Below are 19,705 nucleotides of genomic sequence, written 5' to 3'. Positions count from 1 at the left end.
TGGCTGTGGCAGTTTGTGGTGCCATGAAGGTGATGTGACCTGATGTGTGGGTGTGTGTATGTGTGTGCATGCTTGCGTATGTGTGTGGGGGTGTGTGTGCATTTGTGGGTTTCTGGTGTACACGGGCCTCGCTCACTGACCCCCTCTGCCATGCAGGCCTGAGTACAGTGGCTCCCCCGATTCACCAAGGACCCGCAGTGCCTACCGCCGTGATCCCCTTGCCCCCCGGGACCCATTTACTCTTCGCCCAGACCGGGAAGATTGAGCGCCTGCCCCTGGAGGGAAATACCATGAGGAAGACAGAAGCAAAGGCATTCCTTCATGTCCCGGTGAGTGCTGGCTCTTTGCACCTGGTGACAGCTCCTGCTTCAGTGACCTGGAGAAACAAGCAGGACGAGGTCAGACCAGAACCCCAGGCTCAACCCCTGGAACTACGGGTGCTCATTCCATGTGGGCCCAGGTGACCGTCTCTAGATGGGGCCACTGTATTGCTGAGCTGCCCATGAGGCTCACAGTAAGATGGGCACAGATGTGGGAAGGCCTTCCAGAGCTACGCCTTGGTGGTGGCTTCATGCTAATTTTGTACCTTGTTCGTGTGCATCTGCTGGCTTGATCTTTCCATTCCTGCCAAATTCATGGTGATTCATCTTTCAGCAGCTGCACAACTCGAGAGCCTCATATCTGCCCTGAGGTAGCAACAAGCATTGGAGTTTTTAGAGGCTTTCAAAGCTTCAAGATGCATTTTGTGATTTAGGGACTTCTTTTCCCATTAGATAGAGGTTGGGCAATTCAGAAAAGTCATTCTGTTTTATCTGATCCTGACTCTTGCCAAGAAACCAAACCTGAGACCTGCAGGCTTCCACTACAAGGCTGAGTCAGAGTTGCTGGAGCATTGGGAAGGGGCTATGAGGGTCCCATGAGGAGTGAAGGAGAGGGAGGGTCTGAGATCATTGGCGCTTGTAAAAGAAAGTCCCACAAAAAGCCCTATCATTCCTCACTGGGGGCACAAAGTCTGCTTGAAAATTCTTGGTAAAGATGCTACTTGAGCCATCTTGTCTGCCACAGGCCCAGCTTCCAGTTTTTCTTCTCTTCCTCCTTTCTCTACCCATTGTGTTTTCTTCTTTTTCTATTTACTCTTCCTGAATTGATCTCCACTTCATAGATGCCACACACAGCCACATCCCTTCTTTGGGACCAGGGAGGAAACATCAGCAAGAAAGTATCCAAAATAAAAATACTTTTCAAAAGCCTCTTGCAAAGAAGTCTTTATGAGATTCATGTCCTTTTCCTGCACAAAGCCCTCAGATGGGTTCCCTCTTCACTCAGAATAAAATCCAGTCCTTTGCATGGCCCTCAAAGCCGTATAGGATCTGGCCTCTTGCTCTCTCTCCCACCCTGTTCCCTACCACTCTCACCTCACTCACTGACTTCAACCCTCTGGCCCCCTGGCTGGTCTTTGAACGCAGCAGGCACATTTCTGTCTCAGGGCTTTTGCACTTGCAGTTCTCTCTGCCTGACAATTGCACAGTTCACTGCCTTACTTCATGCAAATTTCTGCCAAAGCATCATCTCTCAGAGAGGCCTGTCCTGATCCCCCTGTCCAGACAGCAGCCACTACTGCTCTCTAGCTCTTTATGCTGCTTTGTGTTTCATCAGACCTCTTGGCACTATGTGATGCATTAAATACCCATATTTGTGTTGTGTATCTGACATGTATCTTTCTATTAAAATATCAGCACCACAAGAGAGGAACTGTTCATTTCTTTCATGGAGGTGTTGGTTTCATGTAGTATTTCTAAACTCAAAACTGTGCTTGGCATATAGGAAGCACTCAAAAAAATATTTGCCAAACAAATGCATACATGATCATTGTATTCATCTATTGCCTTGCTGAACATGTAAACCCCTTGAAGATCATCTGTGTCATTTCCATCTCCAGCACATGCTCTCAGGTAATAGGAATGGGTTAAATTCCCTGTGAAAGACATTCTTTCCCAAGACCAAGGGGAGAGGCTAAATGTCATGTGAGGCAATAAAAAGCAGATAATTTACAGCCTGGGCAACAGGGAGAAACCCCATCTCTACTAAAAATACAAAAATTACCTGGGCATGGTGGTGCATGCCTGTAATTCCAGCTACTTGGGAGGCTGAGGCACAAGAATTGCTTGAACCTGGGAGGCAGAGGTTGCAGTGAGCTGAGGTCCTGGGTGACAGAACGAGATTCTTGTCTCAAAAAAAAAACAAAAAACAAAAAAAACAAAACAAAACAAAAACCCAGACAATTATTTAAGTGGGATAGGTGGAAGGGGGAATGCTGAAATAACAGAATAAACATTCACCATCTTTTGGAAAACTGTTTAAAGTGGTATTAAGTATATAAACAATGTTATGTAACTATCACCTCCATTCATCTGCAGAACTTTCTCATCATCCCAAACTGAAGCTATTAAACAATACCTCCCATTCTCCCTCCACCCATGTCCTAGCCCCTGGCAGCCACCATTCTACTTACTGTCCCTATACATTTGACTTTTCTGGGTATCTCCTAGAAGCAGAATCATACAGTATTTGTCATTTGTGTCTGGCATATTTCACTTGGCACGATGTCCTCAGGTTCATCCATACTGTAGCATGTGTCAGAATTTCTTTCTTTTTTAAGACTGAAAAACATCCCATTGTATGGATCTGCCATATTTTGTTTATTTGTTCATCTATCAGCAGTTGCTTTCACCTTCTGGCTTTTGCAAATAATGTTGCTATGAACACAGGTATACAAATATCTGTTCAAGTCCCTGCTTTAACTTCTTTTCGATATATATACCAAAGTGGAATTGCTGGATCATACGGTAATTCTATATTTAATTTTTTGAGGAACAACCATACTGTTTTCCACAGTGGTTGTACCATTTTACATACCCACCAGCAGAGCACAAGGGTTTAAATTCCTCCATATCCTTACCAAAACTTGTTAGCTGTTTTTGTTTTTTAATGATAGCCATTGTAACGGGTATGAAGTGGTTTTGATTTGCATTTTCCTAATAATTTATAACATTGAACATCTTTTCACGTACTTAATGGCCACTTGTATATCTTCTTTGGAGAAATGTCTACTTAAATCCTTTTGTCTGTTTTTTGATTTGTTCTTTTGTTGTTGAGTTGTGGGAATTCTTTATATAGTCTGGATATTAACTCTTTAAAAGATACATGATTTGCAATATTTTCTTACATTCCATGGTTGTCTTTTCAGTCTCTTGATTGTGTCCTATGATGCACAGAAATTTTTAATTTTCATGTACTCCAATTGACCTATTTTTTCTTTTATTGCCTGTGCTTTTGGTATCATATCCAAGAAATTGTTGCCAAATCCAATGTCATGAGGCTTTCCCCCTGGTTTTCGTCTAAGAGTTTTATAAGTTTGCTCTTACATTTAGGTCTTTGATTCATTTTGAGTTAATTTTTGTATGTGGTGTGAGGTAAGGGTCACTGTCCTTTTTGACTTGATCCCTTGAGGAGGAAGTATGTGCTCATCCCCCTGATTTTCCCAGTAAAAGATCATCCTGGTCCACCACTTCCTTGTTCCTGAGACCTTCCCTGCTGAGTCCTTCCCTGGCTTTGTAATGCCTAGTATTGTGACCATAACCAAGCACCCACTCCCAGTGTTTCTTGTAACTGAACAATTCAGTGTTTCCAGGCTATTGACAGAATCAAACCTCACTACATGCTGAGATCATACAGCCCGGCAGCTTCTTCCTGAGCTTCTCATGGGCAGCATCCAAAGAAAGGAACTCCTCACTGTCTGATCAAGGGAAAAGTCTGTGCTTCTGTTTTGTTTTTGAGTTTTTATTTTGAAGTAATCAGAGCCACAGGAAGTTGGAAAGGTATACAGAGAGGTCCTGTGTACCTTTCACCTGGTTTCTCCCAATGGCTAAATTTTACAGAAGTATGAATGCCTATAGTTTTAAAATATTTTAATTTGCAACAGATCTCGACAAGGCTTTGCCAAATCAACCTGTGGGCAGATGACTTGTTTTGAGCTGGTTGCTTTAAATAATTTAAGTAATTCAGTGTTCTTTCTAGGTTGGAGTCTTGTCTAAATATCACCATAGTTCATCATACATAATGAGCACCTAATAAATACTCGTTAATGAGTTACTGGCAGGTAATTGATTTGCCTCTTCTGAGGAGAGGCTGGCTTACTCAGAGCTAACTGTCAGTGGCTTTTCAAACCGAAATATAGCCCAGTAGGTTTTCATGAAACTCAAATCACATGTAAAACGTTACTCAACTTCGCTTCCTCTGGTCCTTTTCTGTCTCACTTTTGTAAGAGCCAATGTGTGGAAAAGGACTCTGGGCATGTTTGCTGAAGGAAATGTTTTCTTTCCTTAATGCTGTGGAGGGCCAGAGAAGTTGATGAGCATGTTTGCTGAAGGAAATGTTCTCTTTCCTTAGTACCACGGAAGGCCAGAGAAGTTGATGGGCCTGGGATGCTGTGAAGGAGGTACCCATAGTTGGGGCCTGAGCATTTGGTTGCGACGGTTTAAGAGAGTGAATATCTTAAAAGTGCACAGCATTGTCTGGGCACACTGGCTTACGTCTGTAATCTCAGGACTTTGGGAGGCCCAGGCAGGTGGATCCGTTGAGCTCAGGAGTTCGAGACCAGCCTGGGCAACATAGTGAGACTTTATCTCTACAAAAAATAGAAAAATTAACTAGGTGTGGTGCCACATGTCTGTAGTCCCAGCTACAATTTAAATGTAAATTGTTTACATTTAACCTTATCTATCCCTTCATTTATTTGGATCTTTTATAGTTTCATGCTGCAATATTGTATAGTATTCAGTGTGGAATCTTGCATATTTAAAAATGTTTATCCTTACATATTTTCTGTTTTTTTGATGCTGTCACAATTATTAAGGTTTATTTTCTATATTTTGCTAGTATATAGAAAAACAATTTTGTATCGACTTTGTATCTTGCACCCTTGCTAGATTCACTTATTGGTTATAGTAGTTTTTTAGATTCCGCATGACTTTCTACATAAATAACCATATTATCTTAGAATAGAGTAATTTTACTTCTTCAGTATGTATGCCTTTTATTTCTTTTTCTTTGTCACCTTCAAGTAGGCAAAGATTTCTTAGTATTCAAAAAGCATTAGCCATAAAAGAAAAAAATAATAAATTAGACTTACTAAACATTAAAAACTTTTGCTCTTCCAAACACTATTAAGAAAATGAAAGAGCAAACTACAAACTGAGAAGAAATAATAGGTGGGTGCAATGGCTGGTGCCAGTAATCCCAGCACTTTGGGAGGCTGAGTCAGATGGCTTGCTTGAGCCAGGAGTTTGAGACCAGAGTAGGCAAGACAGTGAGACCCTGTTGCTACAAAAAAATTTAAGAAATTAGCTAGGCATGGTGGCACATGCCTGTAGTCCCAGCTACTCGAGAGACTGAGGGCGAGGATCACTTGAGTTCAGGAGGTTGAGGCTGCAGTGAGCAGTAATCACGCCACTACACTCCAGCCTGGGCAACAGAGACCCTGTCTCAAAAAATACATATTTATGCATGTATACACACACACACACACACACACACACACAAATTCCTACACATATAGATGTACATATATATGTATATGACAAGAGTTTTATCTGAAATATATGAACAACTCCTACAACTCAATGATAAAAATGTTTAAATGGACAAAACACTTGACACTTCATAAAAAAAGATATCCAAATGCCTGTAGGCATGCAAAAAGATTCTCACTATCAGATGCTTGTAGATGGACCATTCTAACCACTGGTCTTCACTTCCAGGCTAAAGTCATCATTGGACTGGCCTTTGACTGTGTAGACAAGATGGTTTACTGGACGGACATCACTGAGCCTTCCATCGGGAGAGCCAGTCTGCATGGCGGAGAGCCAACCACCATCGTTAGGCAAGGTAAGCAAAGCAAATATCATTTTTCCTTTTTGGTTTTGCTTCTAGCAGCCCAGTGGCCACGTATGCCAGAGAAGAACAGCAAATGAAGCTGAACTTTCACAGACATTTCTCAGTCTGTTGTTGCATTACTGTGATAAAGTACATAAAGTTTAGGCACAACCTGCTTTTCAGTGTTCAACCTCAATTCCTCAACTGAGCAAATTCCTCATTAAGGATGCCAATTTCAACCAACGACTCTGTGCATTGTTTTTCATGCTTACATTCAACAAATCGAGACTATTTTACATGGGTATGATTTATCTAGTTCAAAGACCATTACAACAAAAATCCAAGGACCTCTAAAAATTCCACTGTGCTGAAATGGTCAAGTATCACACGTTGCTTGATTCAGTGACTCATCAACTGACTTGGGAATATTTTTGCTCATATGACATTGTCATGCTGATGATATTTGTTCTGTGGAGTCATCTTGCATTCTCTGCAAAATATTCACATCAAAGATACATCTTTAAAATAGAGCAGCCTCATTTTGTATTTCTTTTTACTTGGCATTGAATGTAGTTTTTTCTATTTTCAATGGAATGTTTCCCTAACAATTGATATTCTAGACGATTTCCTGTGCCCGTGGAATAACTCCTGAAGCATTTTTTTCCCTTCTTTGTTGCCTTCAGTAGAGATGATGCAGCAGGAATGAAGCTGAGGTTGAATTAACTATGTCTGGCTTTGGACATAGGCCCTGAATCCTTTTCTGAAAGCCAACAGGCTATTTAAATCATGTCTTCTAGTTTTCACACTTTGGTTTAGTGAAAAACAGTTTGAAAATGCCTATCTCTCTGTGTTAAACATGTTTTTGTTATTATCTATGATTTCATTTTAAAACCCAGTGGAAGAGGGGAATAGGTCATTGTTTGCTATTTCCTGTTGCTTTTGGAGCTCATAGTCATCCAAGAACGCTGTAAGCACAGTAAGAAACATTCCAAGCAAAAGCCTACTTACTGTGAAAACACAGAATTAAACCAAAATGTCATCTTTGTAGAAGAAAGATCACTGGGAATAATTTTCTTTTTTTTAAGAGAGAAAGAAGCTTCCAGTTATCTCCTTAGCATGGTACAGTTGGTGCTTGCCTAGTGAGTAAGAGTGACAGTTAGGTATCATTTTCTTTTCTTCCTTATTTCATAACAGCCCGGATCCCGGGTTTTTCTTTCTTTCCTTAAGTTATAGTCCCAACCAAGTATCTTTAAAAAGTATCATATCTTTGAGGTAAGCAGTAAGGAATACTTCCTCAAGCTGCACATTGAAGGATAAGATTTTCCAGACCTTTCCCTTGGAAGAGTAGGTCATAAAGAAGTATTTTGAGTTGAGAGAGAGGGGGATTGGTTGCTTTTGGGTTTGAGATCGGGACCAGGGCTGGTTCTAAGGAGACGATATGCATGGAACTTCCTCCAGGTGCCTCGCAGAGATACTCTCACAGAGCAGCCTGTCCCCTCTGTTTTCTTTGTGTATATCTGAGTGGCTCTTGTCTCTCACACAGGATGTGCTCGTTCCAAATATACTCTAGAATAACTTATTCTGGTTCTATCTGAAAGCCAGAAGGGACCTTTGGAGGTCAGTCTCACTGTCCCTGTTCGTCTATGGACATGGGAAATATTTTGATACTTTATAAATCTCTACTTTGGGTTTAGATAATAAAGACTTTGTTTACGTGGGGTTTCTAATTTTCAGTGAACTTCCTCTGTTGGGCTTTCTTTCTGGGGGCTCTGATGTGTTCAGCATCCAAGGTCACCATCATATTAGGGCTCTGGCGAAGGCTAATGCAAAGGGGGCTGAGGGTCTGCCTTGCTTGTATATTGACAAAAGAACCCAGTATTGGAGCTAGGCGCGGTGGCTCACTCTGTAATGTGGATCACCTGAGGTCAGGAGTTTGAGACCAGCCTGGCCAACATGGTGAAACCCTGTCTCTACTAAAAATACAAAAATTAGCCAGGCATGGTGGTGCACGGCTGTAATCCCAGCTACTCGGGAGGCTGAGGTAGAAGAATCATTTGAACCCCGGAGGTAGAGGTTTGCAGTGAGCCGAGATTGTGCCACTGCACTTCAGCCTGGGCAACAGAATGAGACTCTGTCTCAAAACAAAACAAAACAAAACAAAAAAGAACACAGTATTGGAATGGTTTCCTCATAGCCCAGATCCCTCAGGTAGGGTAGCCGCTTCTCCTTCCTGCTTATATTCCAGTCATACTAAGTGACCTTCACTCCTTCAATCAGTAGAAGGGAAAGATATCCTAAGTGATATCAATAAAGCACAAATTGCTATTATTAATTTTTAAAAACTGTATAATAAAACACCAATGCAATCTTGAGCTTCCAGTAAAGTCAGATGGGTGTTGAGGGTTTGCAGGGAAGGTTGATGTTACCTGGTGGCAACTCCTGGCTTGAAAATCAGTTGCTATAACCCAGTAAAGACTGGGGTGTTATTTGTAATCACTGACACCCCTTCTTTGTACCCCTTATACTTGTATGAAAGTAATAACAGCTATGGTTTCTTGAAAGTATTATTTCTGTGAAATGACCTTTATCCCCCATAATTAATGAACAAGATAGAACTACCATTCCCCATCTTAAGATCTTCCACTGCCTCCCCTCTGCCTAAGCTCTAAGTTCATTAACATGTCATCCTACCTTCATCTCTGATCACTCCCCCACCCTCATGGTCTCCAACCACATATAATGACATCCTGTTCACTTCAAGCCACCGTCCAGCCTTCCTTTATGCCTGTGTGCCAGTCCCGCGGCCTAAAAAGCTCTCATCCAGGATCTTTGTCTGACAAACTGCTATTGGTCCTTCAGGTGCCAGCTTCCAGCAATGTCACCTCCCCTAGGAACCCCTCCCTGGTCTCCCCAGGCTGGCGTTCCTCCTCCAGGCTCCCATGGGACCTGGAACTCATTCTCAACTGTGGTTGGCTGTGGGCTCATGGAAAACCGGGCCTCGGCTTAGCCATTGTTACTGTCCTGGTTCCCAGTGTGCTGCATGACGGATATCCACAGAGTGAGTAAATGGCATTTTTGAATTTGTCACTTTGAGTGTTCTTTATCTTATAAACAACAAGCATTTCACATTCTCATCTGGTTTCTCAACGTGCAGGGATTGGACACCATGTGAAGTAACATTGAGTATTCAGAAAAACCTCATCTCACCTGCTTAGAAAACAGAACAAAACAAACCAATCAGAGGAGCTCTGTGTTTACCTCTAGATCTTGGAAGTCCAGAAGGCATTGCTGTTGATCACCTTGGCCGCAACATCTTCTGGACAGACTCTAACCTGGATCGAATAGAAGTGGCGAAGCTGGATGGCACGCAGCGCCGGGTACTCTTTGAGACCGACCTGGTGAATCCCAGAGGCATTGTAACGGATTCCGTGAGAGGGTATCTTTGTGTAAATATGTGTGTGCATCTCTTTGATTTGCATCTGCCCCTTTAGAGATTCTCAGATGTGAGGCTTTAACTCCAGCATTGCTCTCCTGAAATCAATGAGTACAGGACGAAAGAGTCTGCGGTTGGTGACTTGTAGATATCCATGGTACAATGCCAGAACACGTATTACAGTGTGGACTTGATACCATGTCCCACTTTCAAATCTTTTGCTAAGAGACTTTACAAGTTGGCATGCTCAGAACTGGATATTTTCCATATGGCTTCAATGTGGATCAACACTCAGGTTATATCAACTCCAGAAGAGTAGCAGGGCAGCATAGATGGACCCCTGAGGCTGTTTTCTGGGGCAGACCCAGCCTGAATACCCTGGAGACCCCTTCCTGTGGGTTTCTTCGGCACATCCATGCTTTCTCTTCCTACTCATTGCAAGGTCTACCTCTTACACAACAGGCTCTTAGCTCCTCCACACTGATTCTTTCCCTTTGAGACCACATCTCTTGTTTTGTGGCCACTCAGCCACCTCCTTGAAAGCAGGTGCTCTGACCACAATCCCTGCCAACATCTGCTTCTTGCCCTAGTCTGGTCCCCTGGGTCTGCTGTGCTCTCCTCCATGTGGGCCCCATACAGGGAATTCCATGTATTTATGCCAGTTGTAACCTTTTACTTTGTTTTCTTTTGCTAACAGCTTCATTGAAATACAGTATGTCAGTTACGTTAAAGGGAACCAAATTTGTTAGTAACAGAATCACCAAATTGAAGTGAGGAACCAAATCCAAGTGTCCTTGCAAAAGGAAATGTGTTTTATCACCTCTCGATCCTTTCAGGCGTTCTGTTTTCATGTCTGCCAATCACTTCATTGTAATTCTTTTCAAGTGCTTTTCATAAACTTTTTCTCATGCATCCTTATTATTTCTTTTCCTCTTTCCCCGCTTTTCCTCCTCCAGGAACCTTTACTGGACAGACTGGAACAGAGATAACCCCAAGATTGAGACTTCCTACATGGATGGCACGAACCGGAGGATCCTGGTGCAGGATGACCTGGGCTTGCCCAATGGACTGACCTTTGACGCGTTCTCATCTCAGCTCTGCTGGGTGGATGCAGGTGATGGAAAGCTGGACACTGTCCAGGGCGGGTCTCAATCTCCTAAGTCAGGGGTGGGCAAACTAGGGCCCTGAGGCCACATCTAACCAGCCACCTGTTTGTATATAACCCAGAAGCTATGAATGGGTTTTACATTTTGAACTGGCACATTAAATGTATACTGGTACAAAGTTGTATAGATACCTGTGTACTGTCCTTGGTTTTCCCTCTTGGCCTGCAAAACCTGAAATAATTTACTGTCTATTGCTTTAAGAAAAAGTTGGCCACCCTCGTGTTGTAAGTGGCACTGCACAGAGCCTGGAGTCACCCTGATACTGATATGCAATTCGCAACTTACATTACTCTGCCCTGGCTCGTGCCTCCCCAGCAGAAGCAACACAGGAGGAAGAGACAACTCCCAGTTTGGAAGAGCAAGCCCCATGTGTTCTCTGGGATTTGTCATTGTAATGCTTAATTCCTCCCACTCGTGCCCTTATTATTCTTGTTTTTTCAGCACAAAGGGGCCATTTCTTGCGTGAACAATGAATGACTTGTTTCCACTCCACACAGGCACCAGTCGGGCAGAATGCCTGAACCCCAGTCAGCCCAGCAGACGCAAGGTTCTCGAAGGGCTCCAGTATCCTTTCGCTGTGACGAGCTACGGGAAGAATCTGTATTACACAGACTGGAAGATGTACGTCAACTGTAGCCGTGGGGGCTGCGTGGGGGCTGCTTGGGCCTGTCCCTCTACCCACTGTCTCTGGGAGGCCAGGCCCTTCCCATCTGGCCTCTTGGCTTGACTTTTGAGCCTCCAGAAATGTCCCCTCTAGGGATGTCTCCTCTCCCTCATCCTTCTGGTTGTGAGGAGCCAAGAGAGGAGCATGAAGAAGGAGGGAGGACAAGGCCCTAGGGTACAGGAGGTGCCATTTATCATCCAGATGCTCCTGACTGTGTGGTTTCAAGTCTTTAAACCTGGACTTCCTCAGCACACCTGCTCTTTCCCCAGGAGCTGGCCCAGGGTCACATGGCCAGTGGGCTCCATGTCCATTTCATGTCCCTGCTTCATTATAGTTGTCAAACTGCAATATTCCCACGGCCTCTTCTTGACCACCCCTTCCTGCCAAAGGAGGGATTAAACTAAGAAGACAACTGGCCAGAGGCGTCTGTCTAGAAAGCTCATTTCCTGCCTGGGATTTAGAGTGGGAGGGAAGACCTAGCTGGTCTTTATTCTTTTGTAAAAAGCCAGAGAAATGCAGGCTTGGCCCACCCCAGGAGAAGGAAGGGATGTCTAGGAAGCAAGCCCATCATGTCTGTTTATGGCCTCCAGTTTATCCTTAAAATGGCCAGAGGCTGCCTTGTAGACACAAGTTCAAGCCGCCAGATGTGTTTTCACCTTCGGCCCTTTGGTACTTTGTAGGAATTCCGTGGTTGCTCTCGATCTTGCAATTTCCAAGGAGACGGATGCTTTCCAACCCCACAAGCAGACCCGGCTGTATGGCATCACCGCGGCCCTGTCTCAGTGTCCCCAAGGTAACTCTCCTGTGCTATTACTGTTGGGGTACTGGGGGCACCTGGAGGCTTAGAGCCCACACTCTGGCTGCTACCCGTATGGCCACTAGTAGCCTTGATTATGCCATAAGAGAGATCCAGTCCTTTGCATCCAGGGTCTTCATTAGAAGGTGGACCAGTTAAATAAACAGAAAATATTAGGTCATGAAGTTGTCAGGATGAGGAAAAGCATTGAGTTTTGGGCTGGATATAAAAGTATAGGGTCTTCAAGTTCCAAATAGTCAGGTTAGAATATTACAATGTTAGGATCTCTGCTGCTTTAAAAGTCCATCCATTTGGCCTAACAGCAATAACAATAATTAATAATAAGAATTGCAAACATATGTGCGGCACTTACTATGAGCTATGAACTTTACATGTATCAATTCACTTAGAGTTCTAAATATTTTGTATTCATTAGTTCATGTAATCCTCATAGCAACCCTGTGAGGTAGGTACTATTATTATGTTCATTTCATAAATAAGCAAACTGAAGCAACTTGCTCCAAGTCACATAGCTCACAGGGGCGAGTCCAGGCAGCCTGGCCCTGGAGTCTGTGCTATGCTGCCTCTTGAAGGCCTCTCCCCTCACCCACTTTCCTTCTCAGCTTCACTCATCTTCTCCTGTCAGTGTGAAGCTGGGAGTGCAAGCTACATAAAAAGAACTTCACACTTTAAAATTCCAACTCCATGTTATGATCAGAGCTGGAGAACTTCCCCTGAGATCTGTTTAATAGCCTTAGTAGAAAATCTGCATAACCCCCAAGTTGGGAATCAGTGTTTGTGTCTGTCTGGTTTAATACTGATAAAACAAACAATGGATCAGCTCAGCTGATTGCCTAGCACAGTGTCCCCACTCTCCTGAAGCCTTCCTAGCATGGCTTCAAGGAAACCAAAATTGGGATCACACACAAGAAGGAGCTCACTGTCTTAACTGGCTATGGAGTCAGGTCAGAGAGAGGGCTGCTGAACTGATTTCTGCCTTTTCCAGGCCATAACTACTGCTCAGTGAATAATGGCGGCTGCACCCACCTCTGCTTGGCCACCCCAGGGAGCAGGACCTGCCGTTGCCCTGACAACACCCTGGGAGTTGACTGTATCGAACGGAAATGAAGACAAGAGTGCCTTATTTCCTTTCCAAGTATTTCACAGCAACACTCTACTTGAAGCAACTTGGTCCGGATTGAAAAGTGTCCTCTGGCCACTAGGCCCAGACCCAGCCCAGCCTGAGCCCCAACAACTTTTCCCTCATTGTTCCCCAAAACATGCACCCTGGACTTCTCTAATAGAAAAGTCTCCACCCCCACACAAGGACAGAACCTTCCACCCCTCCCCCAACCCTCAGACAGACTTATACATCCCTGAGTGAGGATTACATGCCCATCTCAGTGTCCTAGGACCTTTTCCCAATACTAGCCCTCAGTGGTGAACAGAACCTCCCAAATTTGAGTTACACCCTTCCCTGTGGCCTTATGAGCTCAGCCTCACTTTGAGGTACCCACCATCCTGTCAGCTCCTAGACATATGAGCCAGGGCCTGACTAGGAAAAGTTGGGAGTTAGGGAGGGAATTAGCATTCCTTAATATTTTGTTTTGGTGCTCTGAGTTTCTTCTTTATTGTAGTCCTATATTTTTACTCCTCAGTTCCTCACCATCGTCATCTTATCTAAGACCGCCATTATAAAGTTCATGCTCTGCTTTTTGATCAAAACCTACCCTGTCCTAGAGATATATGGGCATTTGGTGGATGATAATGAACAGCCCCTCCCAGATAGAATGTCAATATTTGAGCAGTAGGATATTGGCATTTGTTAGTTAAAGGCTTAAATCAAAAGAATGTCCAATGGTAGGAATTTCAAGGTGTAGTCAGATATTTGAGAATAGGGGATTGTTTTGATGTGCCTTAAATTGTACCAAAGATTACTAATTATTCCTCTTTGCCCAAAATACTTGCATCCAAGGTTCTAGTCTCTGTTGCTGTGTTGGTCTTCAGCCCCACTGCTGGCACCAATGTCCCTCCTTTTCATGGAGACCTATTTGAGGCACAGGATGGGGCTGGCACCAGATGATTTCCCACCACAGTCCCTCACCTCTGGCCTCCACACTACAGAACCAATTTACACTCAACAATGACCTCACCCCTCCTTGGTTTCTCCCTCGATCTGTGGCCATTGTTGGATGTATTCTCATCTAACAACACAATCCGGAAAGACTAAATTGAATATTTATACTAGCGGTTCATATCCTTTATTGCTTAATGATCTAATTAAAAGGATCATTGCTACATTTCATATTTATATTTCTACAATTTGTTTAGAAAACATCTCCTGACCATATCAGTAGCTGGTGTTATCTTTTTATCAACTGCTTCCCAGAGTCCTAAAACAATAGAAATTTTGGATGGAAAAGTTCAGCATAAGGAGTTTGAGTCAGTAAAGGATGGGATAAAGAAGTCGAGAAGATTCAATGAAAAGTATCACAAAAAAGAGACTGATCAACAAGAGAAATAAAAAAGCCCAAGAGGAAGTGGGAGGGGAAGGAATTTAAGAACAGCAATAAGTAAAACTCTTAAGTAACTCCAAAAAGAAAATGGTACATTTTGCCAAAGACCACTTATACTTGAGAACATGGAAGAATTTGCCTGATACTCTGGGGAAGGGAAGTCTCTCCTCTTTCCTCAAACCCCAGTACCCTCAGCCTCTCCACCCGACCTTCTCCTGACTTTGTCCTCACTTGCTTCTGCAGTACATTGGAACCTGAATTGAAATAAAGTCTTTCCTTGAATAATTGGAGTTTGTCTTGAGAGGCAAATATAGCCCCAAGAATCACAAGATTCAAGGACCATGTAGGTCTTTTACATAGCCCAACTCCATAAATCAGTCTCACTTTCTTTTTGTATTTATCATTTCATATTAAACTCTCTATATCAAATGTTCATCATAATTTTGTATGATTTTTAAAACTATTTTATTCATTTTATTAGATTTATTCTAAAATTTTTAAATGGTAAATTCTTAAACTGTGGAAACCACTAAAGGTGCTTATTAACTGTTCTCCCAGATTTGTACAAGTATTGGAAGATTCCTTGAGTTTACAGCTGTACAAATAGTGTGGAAAATAAATTTTTTTTGTTAAAAAGAAAATCTTCCTCTATCTTTTTTGAATGAAGAGATTTAATGTTGGGAGGCTGATTCACGATAGACAGACAACCACTTAATAATCTGCAAAACCTGTGGAACCCAGAAACTCTTATCTCAGTATTATGAGAGCTAGTATGTTTCTCAACCACAGAAAAACTTAAGGGTTGTAATTTACTTAAAAATGAGTAGGCTGGGTGCAGTGTCTCACACCTGTAATCCCAACACTTTGGGAGGCCAAGGTGGGTGGATCACTTGAGGCCAGGAGTTTGAGACCAGTTTGGGCAATACAGGGAGATTCCATCTCTACAAAACATAAAAAAAAAAAAAAAAAAAAAATTAGCCGGGCATGGTGGCACACACCTGTCGTCCCAGATACTCAGGAGGCTGAGGTGGGAGGATTGTTTGAATCTGGGAGGCCAAGACTGCAGTGAGCTATGATCGTGCCACTGCACTCCAACCTGGGCAACAGAGTGAGACCCTATATCGAAAATGTAAAAACTAAAATAAAAAATAAATTATAGATTTCAAGCCACTCTTTTTGATACTGTTTTCATTGAGAAAATATATTCTACAAGCAGGCAATAGAAAAAGTTTTCTGATTCAGCTCTGGAGATAAGCTGTGTTTTAATTCTTTTTTTTACCTCCAGGAAGGAAGAAGGATGCTTTCCTGACACTGGCTATGGAGTGAGACCCCTGGTCTGTTCTAAGCTGCCACCAATAGGCAATGCCACTCATGCTGGCCCCTGGGTGGGATGAGAATGGCCTCTGACTTGGACAGAGTGAAGGAGCTCAGAAGTTACAGGAATGAGGTGTCCAGAGCTCAGTTGCTGCAGAGAAGGGAATTGGTACCATCGATGGAGCCAATATACAGCCTGCCAGTGTGAATTTCTTGAAAGAGACAACTTATATATGTTAGGGCTAAGACTGCTAGTGTTTTATTCTGGCTATAAAATCTGATTACTCAAAGATGATACCAAGCTCCATGGTGGAGATAAGAAGCTCCAGGAATCTATCCCTCCATTAAAACAATTGAACTGGCAAGAGCTGTCTGATGCAACTATTTTGGAATTCGGGATCTTAGGGAACACTTGCCGCACCCAGGAGAAAGCTTGATGAGGAGGCTGGCAAGTTTTGGTCAAGTTCAGCTCTTCACTTAGTGTGGCTACCACCTGCCTTGCTCAGCCCAGGGCAGTCAGTTGTGGAGACAGCAGCTCAGGTTCTCAGTGTGGCTCGCTGGAGCCAGGTTGGACGATAAAGACCCCATTTTCCAAAAACCAAGGTTGTGGGTTCTGATTACTGATAGCTGCTTTTGATCCTTGAGGGGCTAGCATATAGGGAAAACTTTTCATGACCCTGCATTTGTCAATCATTTCTTGGATAGGATATCAAAAGCACCAGCAACAAAAGAAAAAAACAGGTAAGCTGGACTTCGTCAAAATGAACATTTTTGCATCAAAGGATACTATCTAGAGAGTAAAAAGACAACCCGTGGAATGGGAGAAAATATTTGCAAATTCTCTATGTGATAAGGAATTAATATTCAGAATATAACTACATTTCAACAACAAAAACAATTTAAAAATGAGGAAAGGATGTGAGTAAACATTTATATGAAGAAGATATACAAATGGCCAATAAGCATATGAAAAGATGCTCAATATCATTAGTCATTAGGTAAATGCAAATAAAAACCACAGTTTGCCGCCACTTTACAGCATTAGGATGGCTTTTATCAAAAACAAAAAAACAAAACCAGGCAAGTGCTGGAGAGCATGTGGAAACCTAGAAACTTTGTCCATTGCTGATGGGAATGAAAAAAGACAGCTTGGTGGTTCCTCAAAAAGTTGAATATAGAATTACTCTATGATCCAGCAGTTCCACTCCTAGGAACATACCCAAAACAATCGAAAACAAGGGCTGGAACAGATGCTTGTGTGTTGCTGTTCATTGCAATGTCATTCACTATAGCCAAAAGTTATGGAAACAACGCAAGCGTCCATCAACAGATGAATGGATGAACAAAATATGTTATGTACATATAATGGAATATTACTGAGCCTAACAAATGAAATCCTCATACATGCTACAACACAGGTGAACCTTCAGGACATTATGCTGTGGGAAATAAGCCAGACACAAATTATCAAGCAATATATATGCTTCCACTTATATGAGGTATCTAGAAAGGACCAATTCATGGAGACTGAAAGTAGATCAAAGGTTACCAGGGACTATGGGGAGGTGGAATGGAGAATTACTGCGCAATGGCTACAGAATTCTTATTTGGGAAAATGAAAAGTACTGGAAATAGTGGTGATGGTTGCACAATATTGTGAATGTAATAAATGTCAGTGACTTGTACACTTAAAAATTATTAATGACCGGGTGTCATGGCTTACACCTGTAATCCCAGCACTTTGGGAGGCCACAAGGTCAGGAGATCAAGACCATCCTGGCCAACATGGTGAAACCTCATCTCTACTAAAATGTAAACAATTACCTGGGTGTGGTGGCACGTGCCTGTAGTCCCAGCTACTCGGGAGGCTGAGGTAGAGGAATCGCTTGAACCTGGGAGGCAGAAGTTGCAGTGAGCCGAGATTGTGCCACTGTACTCCAGCCTAGCAACAAAGCAAGATTCTGTCTCAAAAAAAAAAAAAAAAGAAAAAAATTAACATGGCAAATTTCATGATACATACATATTTTACAATTTTTAAAATTAATAATGTCATATACCCAAAACCACTGCAGGTACACTTTGGGTGAATTACATAGCATGTGAATTATATCTCAATAAAGCTGTTTTGAGTGGGCCCAGTGGCTCACATCTGTAATCTCAGCACTTCAGGAGGCTGAGGCAGGAGGACAACTTGAGGCCAGTAATTGGAGACCAGCCTGGGTAATATGGTGAGACCCCCCATCTCTACAAAAAACTTTAAAAAATTAGCCGAGTGTGGTGGCAAGTGCCTGTAGTCCCAGCTACTCGGGAGGCTGAGGCAGGAGGATTGCTTGAGCCCAGGAGTTTGAGGTTAGAGTGAGCTGTGATCATGCCGCTGCACTCCAGCCTGGGCCACAGAGCAAGACCCCGTCAAATAAATAAATAAGCTGGTTTTTAAAAATCACTGTAATTAAAAACAAAAACTCGGATGCTCCTGGTTGGCAAAATGCTGATCCTTGTTGTGGCTGGCTGAATTCTAAAGATTTCAAGATTCTAATTTAGTACTGCTCTGAAGGGACTTTGCAGATGGAATTTAGATGACTAAGTAGCTGACGTTAAAACAGGGAAATTATCCTGGGTTATCCAGGCAGGCCCTTAAAAACAAAGGAGGGAGGCAGAAGAGTCAGAGAGATAAGGCAGAAACAGAAAGCAGGAGAGGAGAGGGTGAAGGGGGAGAAGGACTGTTTACACTTCCGTTTAGGTTATAGTTCACTAGGCACAGAGAAACCTTTAGGCTGAACTTAAAAATGTGTACAAGCAGCTTTAGGATAAACTTGATTTAACAGGGAAAAACATGACTTTGCAAAAATTCTTTTAGGGAGTGTTCTATCCACACATTTGAAGACCACAGTTCTGGAAAGTGAGAAAGACGGGGCCCAGAGCCCTCCCCAGCAGTGTCACTGCCCAGTTCTGGTTCTCAAGTTCCCTCCCCACAGTGTCACTGCCCAGCCCAAGGGCCAAAAAGGCTTGAAAACAGGCTGGAAGAGCGGCTTCCTGGTAGCTAGAAGCTCACGTGGGGACAGATGAGCTTAAATGACAAGCCTGCCTGAGTGCTCTCCAGCCCCACTGATTCAGTTTAAATCTGGGCGGGTCTTCTCAAAGACAGTTCCAGAAGAGGCCACGTGAGGGCAGTAACAGCCTCGCAATGCCTGTTTTTGGGGCAAGAGAAGTGGGGGCGGAGCGCGGGGAGGGTCCCAGGCCTGGCTACCCAGATAACTTCCCCAAAAGAAGCCACGCTCAGGCCTTCCCATCGTCCCACTCAAGAGCTTTCTTCATATTGGTCAGTTGCCTAACCTGTTACGAAAAGAACTTCCCAATTATAGTCAAGACTCTTCGTCTAAATTCAGAGTTCCACCAAACAGCCCAGCACTTTTCCTCCCCAAGTCATCTCCTTACTCAGTAAACATTTGCAGACATTCATCACACGAGATCCCAGCCATGGGCTCAGCATCGTACACCGAGGTAGGAATACACAGACGTATTCCTGAGTGTATTCTGTGTATGCAAAAGTGCATACGTCTCTTCATGGACCAGGTTCTGAGTGAATCTAAGAGGAGAACACGGAATAGCAGGTTAATTCCAGAAAATGCAGGGCCTTTGCAAGTAAGCGGGCGTCTAGTCACTAAGCAGATAGTAATAACAGGTGGTGCTAAATGATTGCTTCAAACCACTTTGTTAAGTGGATCAGAGAAGGGAGAAGGCTCAGAAGAGATAGGGCAGCAAGAGGCTTTTATTAGCTAGATGCAAATGGGAAATGGGAAACTAACTCAGGATAACCTTATGCAATAGAATTTTTTGTGCCCATTGAGTAAGTCAGGAAACTGACGGTTAAGGAGGTGAGGT

The 19,705-nt window shown here is 43.1% G+C and overlaps 1 protein-coding gene across 2 annotated transcripts in view; it reads left to right on the top strand.

Moving 5' to 3' along the window:
- The window catches only part of NID1 (nidogen 1), a 107,364-nt gene extending 92,227 nt beyond the window's left edge, over window positions 1-15,137 (top strand). For both annotated transcript variants that reach the window (XM_011935734.1, XM_011935735.1), the window contains 7 exons: window positions 157-329; window positions 5,820-5,946; window positions 9,199-9,370; window positions 10,324-10,481; window positions 11,031-11,154; window positions 11,878-11,990; window positions 13,000-15,137. In XM_011935734.1, the coding sequence (XP_011791124.1) occupies window positions 157-329; window positions 5,820-5,946; window positions 9,199-9,370; window positions 10,324-10,481; window positions 11,031-11,154; window positions 11,878-11,990; window positions 13,000-13,121 (989 nt within the window). In that variant the 3' untranslated portion in view covers window positions 13,122-15,137. The remainder of the gene's footprint in view (window positions 1-156; window positions 330-5,819; window positions 5,947-9,198; window positions 9,371-10,323; window positions 10,482-11,030; window positions 11,155-11,877; window positions 11,991-12,999) is intronic.
- The last annotated feature ends 4,568 nt before the right edge of the window (window positions 15,138-19,705 follow it).

The sequence above is a fragment of the Colobus angolensis genome, unplaced genomic scaffold, assembly GCF_000951035.1.
Source record: "Colobus angolensis palliatus isolate OR3802 unplaced genomic scaffold, Cang.pa_1.0 Scaffold148, whole genome shotgun sequence".
Lineage (NCBI taxonomy): Eukaryota > Metazoa > Chordata > Mammalia > Primates > Cercopithecidae > Colobus > Colobus angolensis.
The sequence above is the reverse complement of the archived record's forward strand: the minus strand, read 5'-3'. Positions and strand labels throughout refer to the sequence as shown.